The sequence below is a fragment of the Pan paniscus genome, chromosome 12 (assembly GCF_029289425.2).
Source record: "Pan paniscus chromosome 12, NHGRI_mPanPan1-v2.0_pri, whole genome shotgun sequence".
NCBI classification, from domain to species: Eukaryota; Metazoa; Chordata; class Mammalia; order Primates; family Hominidae; genus Pan; species Pan paniscus.
In genome coordinates, this window is record NC_073261.2 from 28,645,868 (window position 1) to 28,662,420 (window position 16,553).

General features: G+C 43.7%; 1 protein-coding gene across 7 annotated transcripts in view; it reads left to right on the forward strand.

The window, feature by feature from the left end:
* AFF3 (ALF transcription elongation factor 3) overlaps positions 1-16,553 on the forward strand; it is a 597,738-nt gene that overhangs the window by 562,846 nt on the left and 18,339 nt on the right. For all 7 annotated transcript variants that reach the window (XM_063594766.1, XM_063594765.1, XM_063594763.1 and 4 more), the window contains 3 exons: positions 2,426-2,550; positions 11,919-11,982; positions 15,207-15,343. In XM_063594766.1, the coding sequence (XP_063450836.1) occupies positions 2,426-2,550; positions 11,919-11,982; positions 15,207-15,343 (326 nt within the window). The remainder of the gene's footprint in view (positions 1-2,425; positions 2,551-11,918; positions 11,983-15,206; positions 15,344-16,553) is intronic.

A 16,553-nucleotide genomic window follows, 5' to 3' on the forward strand; every position in this document is an offset into this window, starting at 1 on the left:
AGACTGGAGTGCAGTGGCGTGACCTTGGCTCACTGCAAGCTCCGCCTCCTGGGTTCACGCCATTCTTCTGCCTCAGCCTCCCGAGTAGCTGGGACTACAGGCGCCGGCCACCACACCCAGGGCTAATTTTTTGTATTTTTTTAGTAGAGACGGGTTTTCACCATGTTAGCCAGGATGGTCTCGATCTCCTGACCTCGTGATCCGCCCGCCTCAGCCTCCCAAAGTGCTGGGATTACAGGCATGAGCCACCGCAACCAGGCCTCTGCGAAGCAGGTTTTGACATTTTGGACTGAGTAATTACTTGTGGTGGGGCTGTCCTGTGCAACGTAGGATGTTTGGCAGCATCCCTGGCCTCCACCCAGTAGATGCTATGAGCACCCACTCGCAGTGGTGACAACTAAAAATGTCTCCGGGCATTGTCAACTTGCCCCAGTTGAGAACTGCTGCTGTAAAGAGTCAGATAAATAATTTAAGGGTTTATGGGCTGCACAGTCTCCATCCCAGCTACTCAACTCTGCTGTTGTAGCAGGAAAGCAGACAGTAGATAAATACATAGGCAGGATTGGTTTCCAGTAAAACTTAATTTACAAAAAGGGCCAGGTTTGACTCCCTGGCCATAGATGGCTGACCCCTGATGCGAGATCTCTAAAAGGCAAGTCACCATATAGTAAGAGACAAAGAGCATTACAGGCAGAGGAAGCAGCAAGTGCAGAGGTCCCGAGAAAGAACTGCACATGCTCATGAATCTGGGGAACAGAGGCCACAGGCAAAGAATGGCTGAAGGGCCACTTGGCTGGGATCGCTCCTTTTACCAAGAGTGAGCAGAGGCCGCTGGAGGAGTTTAAGAACAATTTTTAAATGTTGACATCTGAGCTTCCTGGTCTTCTATGACAGTAGACTCTAACCCTTACAGTGCTACACGTAAAAGCAGTCCATATTTAAAGAAGCATTTGTATACACTCAATTTAATTACTTCAGAGAAACCATTTGCATTTCCTAACCACTGACATTGTTTTATGATCCATGTGTTTAGCACACAATAGGTGCCATGTAAATGTCTGTATCCCAAGTAATGTGATTTTTAAAACTTTTCCACAGACTAATGTGTTTCATATATATATATATATACACACACACCTATGTATACATATATATTTGAGATGGAGTTTTGTTCTTGTCCAGGCTGGAGTGCAATGGTGCAGTCTTGACTCACTGCAACCTCCACCTCCCAGGTTCAAACGATTCTCCTGCCTCAGCCTCCTGAGTAGCTGGGATTACAGGCACCTACCACCACGCCTGGCTAAATTTTGTATTTTTAGTAGAGACAGGGTTTTGCCATGTTGGCCAGGCTGGTCTTGAACTCCTGACCTCAAGTAATCTACCTGCCTTGGCCTTCCAAAGTGCTGGGATTACAGGTGTGAGCCACCATGCCTGGCCTAGAATTTATTTATTTATTATTATTTTTTTTTTTTGAGACGGAGTCTCACTCTTGTTGCCCAGGCTGGAGTCAATGGCATGGTCTCGGCTCACCGCAACCTCTGCCTCCCAGGTTCAAGCGATTCTCCTGCCTCAGCCTCCCGAGTAGCTGGGATTGCAGGCATGTACCACCACGTCTGGCTAATTTTGTATTTTTAGTAGAGACGGAGTTTCACCATGTTGGTCAGTCTGGTCTCGAACTCCTGACCTCAGGTGATCTCCCTGCCTCAGCCTCCCAAAGTGCTGGGATTACAGGTGTGAGACACCGTGCCCAGTTGATTTATTTTTTAAGTAATTCCTAGTGATTCCTGTTGACTCCTTCTGGTCTTCACAGACAGCCAACAAGAACCAGCAAACCTGTGAGATGAGAGACTGGTTGATTTTTGAGATGAGTGAATGGTTCTGAAAGCGTGGTTCCAGGATGGCGGGTGATTACAGCATCCGCATCACTGGGAACCAGATGGAAAGGCAGATTCTAGGTCCCCACCCCAGCCCTGCTGAATCCCAGACTCTCAGGGTGGGGCCTGGCAATCTGTGTTTTCACCAGCCCCCTGGAGGATGCTGATGAAGACTGAACTGGCCAGCCTCCAGTCTAGCGGACTGGGAAAAGTGGGCGTCTGAACCCTAACCCCTGGCCTCCACCACAGTCACTGAGTGTGGGCAACTTGCTGAACCTCACCAAGCCTGTTTCTGGATCTGTGAGAGTGGGCGTCATGACTTCCCTTTTGATAATGTCATGAGAATGACAGTTGAGAACACAGGTAGAAGCCCTCGGCAAATACCTAGAATGCATGTATTTCTTTATTGAGACAAAATCACCATCAATTCTAATACAGCACACAAAGATGTTCTGTAGAGCCAAAGATATTCTATGTATGTGTGTATGTGATGGGCTGCTCGCTTCACCAGGTGGCCAATTTCTCAAAGATGTGTGTTGTTTGTTGTTTAGAAAGCAGCTCACAACAATTCTGAAAACATTCCCCTCCACAAGTCACGGCCGCAGACGGAGCCGTGGTCTCCAGGCTCCAATGGCCACAGGGACTGCAAGAGGCAGAAACTTGTCTTCGATGATATGTAAGTTCAGACGCTTTTAAATGTGGTGAGGGGCAAGACAGAACAGAAGCTGCTCAGGTGGAAGGGGCATGGGCACCTTGGTGTGGCCACCTTCAGCTACAGTGCGGCCTTTTTTTCCCCTGGGACTTGGTCATTTAAATGTCCCTCTTGAATGGAATTGGAGCCTTAATTTTGAGTGCACGCCTGAGTCCTGGTGGGGTTTTTGGGTAGACGGAATAATCAGTGCTAATGGGGTTGGATCCAGGACATCAAAAAACAAAGGCAAATAGCATTAATGAGTCTTACACTTCTAAGCACTTGTACTTGGGCTGTTGGCGGTTTTATGCTACTAGAAAGAGAAGCATTGTTGTTTTTGTAAATTATAATAGGCAATGAATAATAGTGATTTACTCCTGAAAGCTTTTTTCCTCCAACTGCTATATTCTTTATAATAGTATAAATGATTCTTATATAGGAAAAAAAATGCCATCATCCTTCACCCAATTCTAGCACTTTCAGTTTCACCCAAGTATAACTTCCATTCCCAGCATCATTTTAAAAGGAGGAAAAACAAGAGGAGAAGATGAATAAAAACAACATCCTGGAATGCTCTCGAGAGGCTGAACATGACAAATGAGAAATGATAAAATGATGCTGAAAATTATTTCGGCTCGTAGGGAAAATGTATGTGTCAAGGACAAGCCTGGAAGGCAGAAGAATCCTCTTTTCAGCTTTAGCAGTCCTACGGGCGTCAAATACATGGCTGGGTGAGGCAGAAAAAATTCAGCTCTGGGGTGGAGCAGCAGCAGATATAGGCACTTCTGCCCTCTGAGGGCTTCCAGTCCAGCTCTGGACATTGGAAAATAAAATGGCTCTACATGTCCGAGAGTCCCAGTGACAAATGCCACAGCTCGCTCAGCGGGGCCCTCCTAGGATCCATTAAATGCCGTCTCCTAAGGGGTGTCACATGGAGCACAGAAAGCACCATGCAGGGGTGGCTACTCCAGCCTCATCGTCCGCCCCGCTCCTCCATCCCTAACTACCACCCGGAGTCTCGGCATGATGTATTTATTCACCTCTGTACAATTCCCTGGGAAATTTAAAATACTAAGTTTTAGTCTTCAAGTATTGCATGAACTCCTGTAAGCTAATTAGGGCACAGGGTTTTGGGGGTGAAAGCCAAATCCACATTTGTTGTTTGTTTTGTTAAATGAACACATTCCAAGGTAACTGGGTTTAGGAAGGCTTGAGGGCAGCCCAGGAGGGCATGTGTGTTTCTTCTCTTCCTGTGGTGGCAGCTGCGTCCCACCCCACACACACTCCTGGCCCTCACCACCCCCCTTCCTCTCACTGTCTTCATCGCCTTTGCCAAGCAGCCAGGGAGGTAGGTGGTGATTAACCCCCCAGGGAGGGCATGGAGTGGGAGTACAGTCAGGTGGCCAACTACATTTATAATTAGGGTTCAGTGATATAAATTGTTCATGTGAACTTCAGCCATTTGTAAAAAGAAGAGATTAAAATTGTATATAAGGATAACATAGAAATTTGCATTTGGAAGTCATAACCCAACAACATGATCAAACAGAAGGAGCATTAGACCCTGAGGTACTCGCACCACCGCATACTTGCAGTGGGTGGTTTTGAGAGCATGGTATATACACACAAAATACAAACACATATGTCATATTAAAATGCAAGGAATTTTCCAGTGTATGAACCAGAAAGCTAGGTCAGAAACAGCAACAACTAAATGATTGTACTTTGATCTACAGGTACTTGGACTTTTTTTTTTTTTTTTTTTTTTGAGACAGGGTCTTGCCCTGTCACGCAGGCTAGAGTGCAGTGGTATGAGCATGGCTCAGTGCAGCCTCAAACTCCTGGGCTTACGCTATCTTCTTGCCTCAGCCTCCTGAGTAGCTGGGTCTACAGATGCATGCTACCACACCCAGTTAAATTTTTTTTTTTTTTTGTAGAAAAAGTGTCTCACGGCTGGACGCAGTGGCTCACACCTGTAATCCCAGCACTTTGGGAGACTGGGGCAGGTGCATCACTAGGTCAGGAGTTCAAGACCAGCCTGGCCAAGATGGTGAAATCTTGTCTCTACTAAAAATACAACAATTAGCCAGGTGTGGTGGCAGGCACCTGTAATCTCAGCTACTCCGGAGGCTGAGGCAGAGAATTGCTTGAACCTGGGAGGTGGAGGCTGCAGTAAGCTGAGATCGTGCTACCACACTTCAGCCTGGGCAACAGCGAGACTGTGTCTCAAAAAAAAAAAAAAAAATCATGTCTCACTATGTTGTCCAGGCTGGTCTCGAACTCCTGGCCTCAAACAACCCTCCCACCCCAGCCTCCCAAAGTGCAGGATTATAGGCGTGAGCCACCGTGGCTGGCAGCCCTTGGACTTTTTATAAGAGGAAATGTTTCTCAATCTGCTATGGCTGAAACTAATATAATTTTGTCACTATTGGTGTCAACAAAGAGGCTGTTATCATTTGTTCTTCCCATTAGCAATGTGTATAATTTTCCTGGCTGACAGCTACAATGAAACTGTTTCTCCTTTTATGGATATAGATATAATAGAATAAAAAAACACTGTTACATATCCATCATATGGAGAGATAGATGTCGCATTCCAATTGCCATATGTCCCAACTGATTTGAAATCCATAACAGTAAAATAAACATGCAACTCAAACAGCCACTCAACCATCGAACTAAGAAAGTTGTGGAAAGATTCTTCAAGCTTGAAAAGCAAAAATAGGCCAGGCACGGTGGCTCATGCCTGTAATCCCAGCACTTGGGGGAGCCGAGGTAGGTGGATCACTTGAGGTCAGGAGCTTGAGACGAGCCTGGCCAACACAGTGAAACCCCATCTCTACTAAAAATACAAAAAAAAAAAAAAAAAATTAGCCAGGCGCCTGTAATCCCAGCTACTCAGGAGGCTGAGGCAGGAGAATCACTTGAACCCAGGAAGCGGAGGTTGCAGTGAGCCGAGATCATGCCATTGCACTCCAATCTAGGCAACAAGAGTGAAACTCCATCTTAAAGAAAAAAAAGCAAAAATAGGCATCGTCTCTTCCTTTAAGCAGTAAAAATAAGCAACCTTCAAGAGATCACTGGGCTAGAATGTCACCTAAAATTGTGCAAAACGTCTCCCAGGTTCCTTTTGGTACATATGGAGCACTTACTAAGTGCCAAGTACAGGCACAAGAGCTGAAGTATGATGATTAATTAATTCTCAGTTCTTCAGGGGAGAGAGAGGCACATCATGACCTCTCCAGGAAGGTTTCCTAGGATTACTAAATTTAATTCTCGGCCTCCTTCCTGCCCACCTCCATTCTGTGCCAGCTTCCCCACCAGCAGCCTCAGTGACAGAGGAAGACCTCAGTCCTGTCACCTCCCTTGACTTCTCTTCACCGAGGGTGAAGAGTGAACTTTAGCCATTTGTAAAAACAAGCAGTGAAATGACCAAAGAGAGGCCACCAGTGGAAGAAAAGACTAGATAATTAGCACTGGAGTGATTTCGAGTTGATGGAAATCCAGTTACAGTGATCCAAAAAGTAACAGATGCCACACTGTCATTTAATTTTTAAAGCCGCATCATGCAGCTTTTTTAAAAAAGTAAACTCATCTCTTTGTATTATAAATACTTGTTAATGGTTGAATAAACATGGGATTCAGACAACAGCTGAAGCCAGTAGGCTCTCAGTAACAAGTGTTGAATGAACCCAGCTGAATTATAAATTACATTCCCAGGGAAGAGTGCCTGCAATTTTTTTTTTCTATGACTATAAGGAATCTACATGCAGGTGAATGTAAATTCATGGGTTTCCAAGCCCCTTTTCCTAGGTTACTTACCAAAAAATTAGCCGGGCGTGTTAGCATGTGCCTGTAATCCCTATAATGCCTGTAAACAGGCACCAGTTAGTTCCTTTGGGATACAGACAGAACTGAGCAGAATAACATTTATTTTTAAAAATGTGATCAGGTCAGCCTGTCCTTTGTATGCTGTGGGCTCATATTGGTGGCAGTGTGACCTCACCTCCTCCCCTGACATTAAGCAAACGCACAACATTCACTACTTGACAGCCACAGTATTAAGGTGACACTAGTGTGGTTATCAAACTTTTGTTTAAAAAACGGATCTGTAAGAATTTGTGTCAATGAATGACAGCACTTGATTCAACTTGAGGCCTAGAAACTGATCTTATTAGTGCAAAGCCATGAGCTGTAAGTTACTTAGTATCATAATTAGTGACACGGGAATTCTTGGCTGGGGAAAATTGAGAGAGAACAACTGTGTCATGAAGGCCTCCGTACAGAAGTCCTGAACAGGGCTAAGTGGTAGTGAGATGCTTGGCTGGAAAACCACCTCCATCCTGCCCACCGTTCTGCTGTGCTAGGAAGCCAGAGAACCCCAGGTGCCAGGGCTGCCTGCCGCTCCCTGGAGGAAGTGCTGGCTGCTGCCTGTATGTCACATGGAAAAGTCAGTCACAATCAGCACATTCAGCCAAACCACCAAACGTCCCTTCTGTCCCCATGGTGCCCGTAACAGGAGCCCGGCTACCTGAACCTCCCGACAGTGAGGAAAGACTGACTATAGACGCCAGGCGCTGAAGGCCATGGCATGTGAAATGTGGCCGGGAGGAAGGAAGAGGGACTTGACATTTGTAATGTACTTGCACAGCAGTCTCAGAGCTAAAGGATTTTAATTTTATAGAGGATGGGAAGACTCGCATATTGTAAAAGGTTGAACCCCTAGCAGCATGATTTAGTCAAAGGACACCAATTAAGATCCTTGAGTAGGCGAAATTGCAGCTGGGAAGGCGCTCCCCCACCAGGGGCTTGCAGTGGGCATGTTCTCTTGAGGGTCTCCTCTCCTAGTCCTTTCAAAGCAGGACCCTACCTTTTTGTTTTCCTGATTAATCATTAAGCCTTTATTGGTCTTCATATGGAATTTCTCCCATTATGAAATCCCTGTCTCAAGGCCAGGAGCTTCTTTTGTTCTAACCAAAACAGAGTGAGAGAGTAAGAGTGAGTGAGAGAGAAAGAAAGAAATGAAGTAGGATTTGCAAAGGGGTGCGGGGGGCAGGGTGCGGAGACAAGGACATTCACATCTCCTGGATTGAAATCTCAGCTGTCCAATCATCTTTAGGGTTTTGTAAGATTATTTTAAATATCACACTCAGAGAAAAACAACCATCAGATTGATAATTTCCCATTTCAACAGAAAGTTACTTTTGATTCAGCACCCAAACCTGCCCCACTTAGCCTGAGCGTCCTGCAGAGCAAACCCTGCCTTCTGTGGCCAGCTGAGGGAAGCAGTCCTGTGGCCTGAAGAAACAGTGAATGACTGCTTGTGCCTGGGAGAAGCCCGGTTCCAGGGACTCTGAGCCCCAGCCGACATCAAAGTTGTGGAAATAAAAGCTGTGTTTGAATCCTTGCTACCCAAATGCAATCTACCTGCATCTGTGGGGAAGTGCCTATAAAGCCAGTGCCAGCATCCTGGAGTGGCTGACTCTGAAGTGCCCTCATCCATAGTCATCACTGACTCTGTGTATTAAAAATAATTACTTAACTTCTTATGCATTCTCCTCAAAGCTTGGGACATATTAACACCTCTGGGGCTTATCAGATGACAAGCTGACATATCGGATAGCAGATGATGAATTAATTTGGTATGCAGTTGCCTATTTGTCTGATTTGGATTTCAACTTCCCTAAGAAAATCATCCAATTTCTGCCGCGCCGAGGAACTTGTTGTTCAAACACATTGAGCTCTCATCCCTGCCAGTTTTCACAAAACAGGCTGGCTCTACTGAGGGCGGCATTTCACAGAGGTAGGAATTACAGAAAGGAGTCTGCCAGGCTCTCCGTGGGAGACCATTCAACTCTATCCCGGCCACAAAGGAGAACAAAAAGCAAGGTTGCTTTAATATTCCCATGCCAGAAGAAATATGGGGGTAGCTCAAACCCTGATGCTGCTGAGAACCAAGGCCGTGTGTTTCTAGGTGGGGGTGGTGGGAGGGGGAAGAGAAGAAAAGAAAACATTCTATTTGGATCAAGTGCTCAGAATGCTTTTGTTGGAGAGAGCTCTCATAATGAAGATGCATGCAGCTAAGCTCTGGCTTTCAGATCACTCAAGCCCCGTTTCTGAAGAGCCCATGATTCACAGTTAGTTCCATTTATGGTGTTTAATTAAACTTTTATTAGGTTTGCTCATGTGTCATCATAAAATACCATCACTGTGGGAAACAATGGGAAGAATTTTATTACACAAATGAAAAACAAAAACTCTAGGTTTTCCATGTTAAAAAAAAAATAGAAGATTAGATGGAAAATCTATTTGAACACTCAGATAAGATCTCATTTTAGTATCTTTGCTGTATTCTATAACTGTCACAATGGTGACAGCAATTTTACTTTTCCTACTGACTTGTGTATTGCTGTCAGAAGGGATGCCTTTGTGATTCGTGGCAAGGCTGGACACTGGGTGACATCCCATTGGTCCTGCTGGCTTTATAATGATCTGCTCTGGAAGTACAGCACTAGAAATCACTCGAAAGGAGAAAATGGGCCAATCATCAGGCAATCTTCAGTGACTCATTATAATGAGCCCTCCATTCTATGCAAAGATGAGAGTTCTAACAAATGTGTTCGTAAGTGGCCTCCAGATGGTACCTATGCTATTAGCATCTCAGGTTACTGCTCTGATTATAGCTGCTCTGATACGGTCAGAAAATTAGGTGTGTTACTTACCCACATGTGCTATGGTGAGAGTCTGTGACTCAGCCTCCATATTAGGATTTAAAAATATGCCCCTATGCTGCAGATGAAAACAATATTGATTAAGGAGCTTATATTAGGAATTGTGAGCCACTGCCATCCATAAGGGTAACTTAGAAGGCTGGTGGAAACTAAGATGCCATAGCTTATTACCAAGATAATCCTTTAATGAAATGCATTTGAAGTAGTGATCTGTTAGTGACAAAACAGGGCAAGAAAAAAAAAATGACCTAACTTATATACTAGAGTATAGAACAGATAATGATGTGGAGAATTTCAAGTTGCCATGGAAACACTCTCTGGCTCATTGGATGCGATGCTGCACCCCATCGGAAGGCACCACTCTTTTCTAAGCTCAAAATGAATTCAGTGCCATTCATTCAAGAGAGACCTGCTTACCTTCTACCGTGTGCCAAAAACTACAGGTGGGAAAGATCAAAGAAGTCTACAGCATGGTCCTTACTAAAAACGTACCAGCAACCAAGTTGCACACATGCCCAGTACAGCTCAGAAGATAATGAAATACCAAGTGTAGTAAACAAGAAGTGCTATGTGAGCTCAGGAAGGACAGAGGTGAACATGGACCAACGTTACTCGGAACGCCTTACGGTGGGGGAAATTGAGGGCCAGGCAACATTCGGCTCCTAGAAGGCACTCAGTGAATGAACAGAGAGGAGAGTGTTCCAGGTTGGGGAAGTGATGAGCAGAGCTCCTCGGACCAGGATGCCATGTTATCGAGACAATGAGGAGCCACCTCTGACTTTGGTCAAGGGCCTTCGTGAATAAGCAATATGATTAAGTGGGTTCGGCAAGATTATTGGGGATCTGAACTGAGATTTTATCTCGTAGACCCTGGAGATTGATTTTAGGTCTGTGAGCAGGATGGTGATGTGATGGAAGCCATGTAATCCCAGCACTTTGGGAGGCCGAGGCAGGTGGATCACTTGACCTCAGGAGTTCAAGACCAGCCTTTGCAACATGGCGAAACCCCGTCTCCACTAAAAATACAAAAAGTTAGCCAGGCATAGTGGCACACGCCTGTAGTCCCAGCTACCTGGGAGGCTGTGGTGGGAGGGTCGCTTAACCCCAGGTGGTTGATGCTGCAGTATGGGTGATTATACCACTGCCCTCCAGCCTAGGCGACAGAGTGAGAACCTTTCTCAAAAAACAACAACAAAAATAACATCAATTGCCAGAGTTGGAACCAAAGACCAGACAATATGTGGACATTCTTATGATATGTGTCAATATGTGGACAAAGAAGGAAAACTCACCAAGGCAACAACAAAGCCATTCATATGGAGAAAGCATGGGCACCCAGGAGATGCAAGAGAGAAAATGGAGTGGCAGGAGCAGGGCCTTCCTAGGAAGGAGACCTCAGGCCTCACCCTCAGTGAAAGACCTACCACAATGAATGGACGGCTCCAGCCCTCAGAGGGGGGCATGGGGATGGGGTGAGGAGCCATTTTGACCCCAAAACTATGCTGTGATTCTGGTTTGTTTGATTAAAATGCAATGTCATTGTCACACATTGCTTTTCTAAGCATTTTGACCTCTTTGGATACATGAATGTTCTGACTACCTAATATTACAATAAGGTAAAAGACCCATTAGGATCTGAAATAAGGCAGTTCAAAATAAGCATGTAATCATCGGCTAAAGAGTCCATGATTAATATCACTACTTCCGTCGAATCTCCCATTCAGAGAGTCCTGGCTTATATTTGATATTCACGAATAGGTCAAGTTTATTGATTATATAAAGTTTATGCTGCCGGTGCCTAAAAATGTCATTTTTTTAATCTATCGGGCTGAACACTTAAAGATACTGTCTAATGAGTACCTTAGCGTAACTGGGCCTCATTACACACACTCAAATCAGTCTCTGGATGAGTTACCTTCATCTCCCGGCAGAGTCACCGCTGGCCAGGGTTATTGCTTTAATAATCCACATGTCTGCTGTTAATGTTTACCAGCTAGCTAATCAGAACTCTAGAGAATACATGGCATGTTTGCATTGTTACAAGGTAGACATCATTCTACAATTAACTTCATTACAACTGGAATGTAATCATCCAACATTACCTCTTTTTATTTTTCACTGTGAGGCTTTAAGATAATTCAATATATATACATAAAACTCTAGGTACTAGATATGCATATAAATGACACTTATTTTCATAAGGATACATAAATATACTCACCCATGTATAGCCATACAATTATTATGAGGTATATTTACAATCTTTACATTAAAAGGGGATTGTTTTATGTAAATATTACATAAAATAAGATTTCTCGCTTTTTTTTTAACCATACAATAAAAAAATATATTCACAAATTAGGCCCTAGGGGGCCATGTTAAATCCACTGTAAATAGAGACTACTGGCGTATGTTGAGTGTGTTTCGAATTGCTAACTTAAGAGAAAATGTATTGTGGTATTTGACATATAGGCAGTAGTTTGGAAAGGCAAAAAACACACTTGATTCCACATTAAGCAGAGTTTTTAAATTGTGCCTTAAGTTTGAGTGAAAGGAAGGAAAATTTTAAAAAGATGTTGCACTTAAGCCACAATGACGTTTAATATCATTCTCTCCTTGTAGGCCTCGCAGTGCCGATTATTTTATGCAAGAAGCTAAACGAATGAAGCATAAAGCAGATGCAATGGTGAGACCCTTTTCTTTCCAGATACGTTCTTCCAAATTATGTGTGTACTGCAGCTTCATCACTGGGACAGTATAGCTAGGGTAATTATAAAATCTATTACAAGGATGGCCGGGTCTGTTATATGGAGAAATGTTTATATAATCAAATGTTCATAGCCCAATAAATTATGACTTCAACCAATAATGCCTGACTGGGAAAAAGCCCTAGACAAATGAATATTTCAATTTAGTCCTAAGGTTTGAATAGTAACTAGAGCCAGTGGAGGCAGTGGGCGGTAGTATTTTTTTTTCCTTTAAAAAGTAAAATCTAGATTTGCATTTTTCTCTTGTTAGCCTGACAAACCCTTGGCTTGGTCCCAGGATCAAATCTCTTTTCAAAAACACTTGTGTTCCTCACATGTATCTGCCGAAATGAATGCTTTCTCTGAAACTGTACAACACAGAAAGTATTATCTGCACATAAGACTCTAAAGTCACCATGATTTGATGTTTTCAAAGAATAACTTTTCTTGCTTGGATGATCTCCTGTTTTGGAAAGCTTGAAGCTCTCAGGCAGGAGATGGAAAACTTTGTTTTCTTTTCTAAAAGAGATCATATGGTTGTTCCATCTTAAATGAATGAAGTCCAAAGGGACAGCTTCCCACCTAGTAATTCCAGTTTTAGTCTCCTCCAGTGTTCATAACTGAGACTGAGGCAGGTGCTGGAAATGAAGAAGGCATTTCCAGTGACCTTCAGAATACTGAAGATGTTTAAACAGTAACAGTACCCCTCTTCCAATGCTACCAGTGTCACCTGTTAAACACTTATATACGTGAAGACCACTGCCTATGTACACCGGGGTACAGGAGGAATAACCCCTACGTATCAGAAAATAGAGGAGGGCAGCAGAAGGTACAGCTCTTGTCCACACAGTCTGAGTCTGATGGACAGTTCTGGTCATCTGGAGAAGCCAATGCATGGCCACTCTTGGAGAAGAGCATCAGATTTTTAAGGAGAAAGAGATTTTCTGCCTGAATCCAGCATCTAAAGTTTACAGCATTATTCATTCATTGTCCTCTTGCCCAACCCTATCTTTCCTGTTGACGATTTCCCAAGAGGAGACACTCTGCTCCAGCCAGGCTGGTCCCCTACTGACCTCTAAGCACACCTTGCTCCTGCCAGCCAGCGGGCCTTTGCACCTGCAGAGATTCACTCTCACACACTCTCATGGGCACACTCACACCCTCAGCATCCTCCCCAAATCTAGCCAAACCCTACCATTCCTTCCCGGCATCATATTCAGTCTCCTCCCTGTGGCCTTCCCAGCCTCTCCACGGCCCCATCACTAGCTCACTTTCCTCCATCTCATTTGCACTGGATGCCTCATTTTGTATTTTGTTGGGTAATCACAGACTGCCTTGCACTTTGAACTGTCTTGTAGGTGTACATTTTCTCTCTCCAAGTCTATTATATGTTCCTGGAAAGAGCTTTCGCTTGTGGAGTGCACATACCACAGAATTGGGTGCTTTAGGAAATATTAATACTAAATGAAATGACTTCATCTGAAAGTGTTATCAAGAAACGTTGCATTATAGGCCAGGCACGGTGGCTCACACCTATAATCCCAGCACTTTGGGAGGCTAAGGCAGGTGGATCATTTGAGGTCAGGAGTTCGAGACCAGCCTGGCCAACATGGTGAAACCCTGTTTCTACTGAAAATACAAAAAAAAAAAAAAAAAATGAGCCAGGTGTGGTGGTGCACACCTGTAATCCCAGCTACTTGGGAGGCTGAGACAGAAGACTCGCTTGAACCCGGGAGGCAGAGATTGCAATGAGCCAAGATCACGCCACCGCACTCCAGCCTGGGTGACAGAGTGAGACCCTGTCTCCAAAAAAAAGAAAAAAGAAGTGTTGCATTATAGCCTACACTACCTTTATAAGCAGTTTAAAATTTTGATTTGCTAATGAGAGGAAGTTTTGCTCTGCATTTCTGTTTTTGAAGCTATCATTACTAATGAAGTTTTTTTTGTATTTTTAGTGGCAAGACTTGGAATAGTATTTGAGTATTATGTCATTCTGTTTTAATTGATGAATGAATCATTTGAAAACTGGGGAGATTCTGCAATCCAGAGTTAGAATATGTAATTACCTACAAAGAGTAGTAAGGTATGGAACCAGGAACTTGATGCATAAGTTTAGACTGATGAGATCTTAAGAATATAAAGCTGATTTGTGGCTGCCCTTGCTGATGTGGGGAAAGAATAACACAAATTTCGACAGCTACAGATAATCCCATAGAAATGTGTTTTGTTTTGCCTGTAGAGACAGCGTCTTCCTGTGTTATCCAGGTTGGAGCACAGTGGGGTGATCATAGCTCACTGGAACCTCAAACTTCCAGGCTCGAGTGATCCTCCTAACTCACCTTCCCAAAACACTGGGATTACAGGCATGAGCCGCCAGACCCAACCAAAAATCATTTTTATTAATAATTTTCAACTTTTTGTCCTATTTTAGCAAAGCTGAAATAGCTCCTTGAGGTTTATCTCCTCTCCTTTCCCCTACTCACTCTCACTCTTAAGTGAGGTTCTAAATATTAACAACGACAACAACAAAAAAACAATTGAGGCCAGGTGTGGTGGCCTATGCCTGCCTGTAATTCCAGCTACTTGGGAGGCTGAGGCCGGAGAATCGCTTGAACATAGGAGGCAGAGGTTGCAGGGAGACTCCATCTCAAAAATAAAAAAATTAAAAAAAATTGAGAAGAGGAAGGCATGGAGATGTAAGTGCCACAAATAATGTAAAAGATAATAACCAAGGCCTGGAACCATCCAAGTTGGGGATGTACCAAAAGAAGTATGAAAACTCTTATATGGGACCAGACCTACCAACTTTGATGCATATTTAGCATAGCATGGAGGAACAAGGAATGAAGTCGCCAAACCATTAGGGGTTAGAAAGAGGGAAACAGAAATCAGAGCAGCCATGCAGTTCTGAGCTCTGTTGATTGACAGCTGTCACATGGGTTTGATACAATTCTGTATATAACTGTTCGCTCACTTACTCCAAGCCAGTAGCAGTTTGAGAAAATAAGTAGGAAAAGAAGTATTCTATTTCTTTCTTCTCTCAGCTTCATAGGATTTTAGAAGTCAGAGTTGGGTTTCTCAAATAAGGTGTATAAACTACATGACAATGCCATTTAAAAAAAACTATTGTTTAGGAAGACACTGTATTAACTCTGTTGATCAGGTGGAAAAGTTTGGAAAGGCTTTGAACTATGCTGAAGCAGCATTGTCGTTTATCGAGTGTGGAAATGCAATGGAACAAGGCCCCATGGAATCCAAATCTCCTTATACGATGTATTCAGAAACAGTAGAGCTCATCAGGTAAGCACCGTGTTTTCTTGCTGGATGAGGGGAGGAGTGAGGAATGTGTGGAAGCACTATGGTTACAGAGAAAAGAATGTCAGCCTGCACCATCCCCCACCAGGAACCAGTCAGTGTTCATCCCCCCAAAATAAGAGGGTAAGGTCGTGCAAGGCGTCTTGGCACACCCTGCCCCCTCTGTCCTCCGTGAGCAAGGGGGGCAGCTGCTGTAGCCCCCGATTGCCGAGGGAGGAGGCTGAGTCTGAGTGGGCTGTGACATGCCTGCTCCTCTCAGCTAGGAAGTGGCAGATTTTGAGCCTATTTCAGCCCTAGGCTGCTTTAAAAAAAAAAAAAATCTGGTTCAGGTTAGTATCATCTAAATCTTAGCTCCATCAGTAAATACTTCTGGAGTATTTAATGAAAGAACATTCAGGAGGACTTTATGGAAGGAGAAGCCATCTTATACTGTCTGGTCTAAAAACTGGACATGGGCACCATCCCCCAACCTGGGTGAAGACCTGTGAGCAGACGTGTCAAGGCATTCGTTGGAAAATACTTGTCCTCCGTGATGGAGACCTGGACAGGCACCTCCGTCACATCTCTGTAATCAACAGTTAAGGGAATTTCATCCATTAGCCCTACTGAGAACCTTCATAGTATGGTTTATGTTTTTAGCCAGTTTAACTGCTTGACATATGTCTAATATCCATAATGAGAAATAATTCTTCCTAAAACTAACTTTTAAAAGTTTTTCTGATTCTGGGGTTCTGTGCAATCAAAGCTTAGACATTTTCCACCATGTCCCAACATTCTGCGTGGAAGATTTCTAATCATCTTAGGATGTGATCTTTTTGGTCTACATTGGCCCAAAGATGCTACTTGGTGTTTTACACACCACTCTCCCTCAGTAAATAGTTTCCAGCCTTTGAAACTGTCATGCCGACATCAGAGAACACATCACCTCCATAAAGCATTTTTCAAGAATGTTTTAAAGTCAACACTGCCCATTTTTCTTAATAAAGTATTTCTACTAAATCAATATATTGGTGAATCCTTTATACTGTCTTTTTATATGGCACATTACTTTCAGTAGTGATGAAATGAAAGCAGCAAAGTAAAAAGACTGCTAAAAGTTACTCTAAGAGATCCTAGATCCATACATTCCTTCCTCAGAACAAGGCCCAGCCTCAGATGTTCATAGGCAGGCGGGGAGGAAAGTGGGAGAAACTGG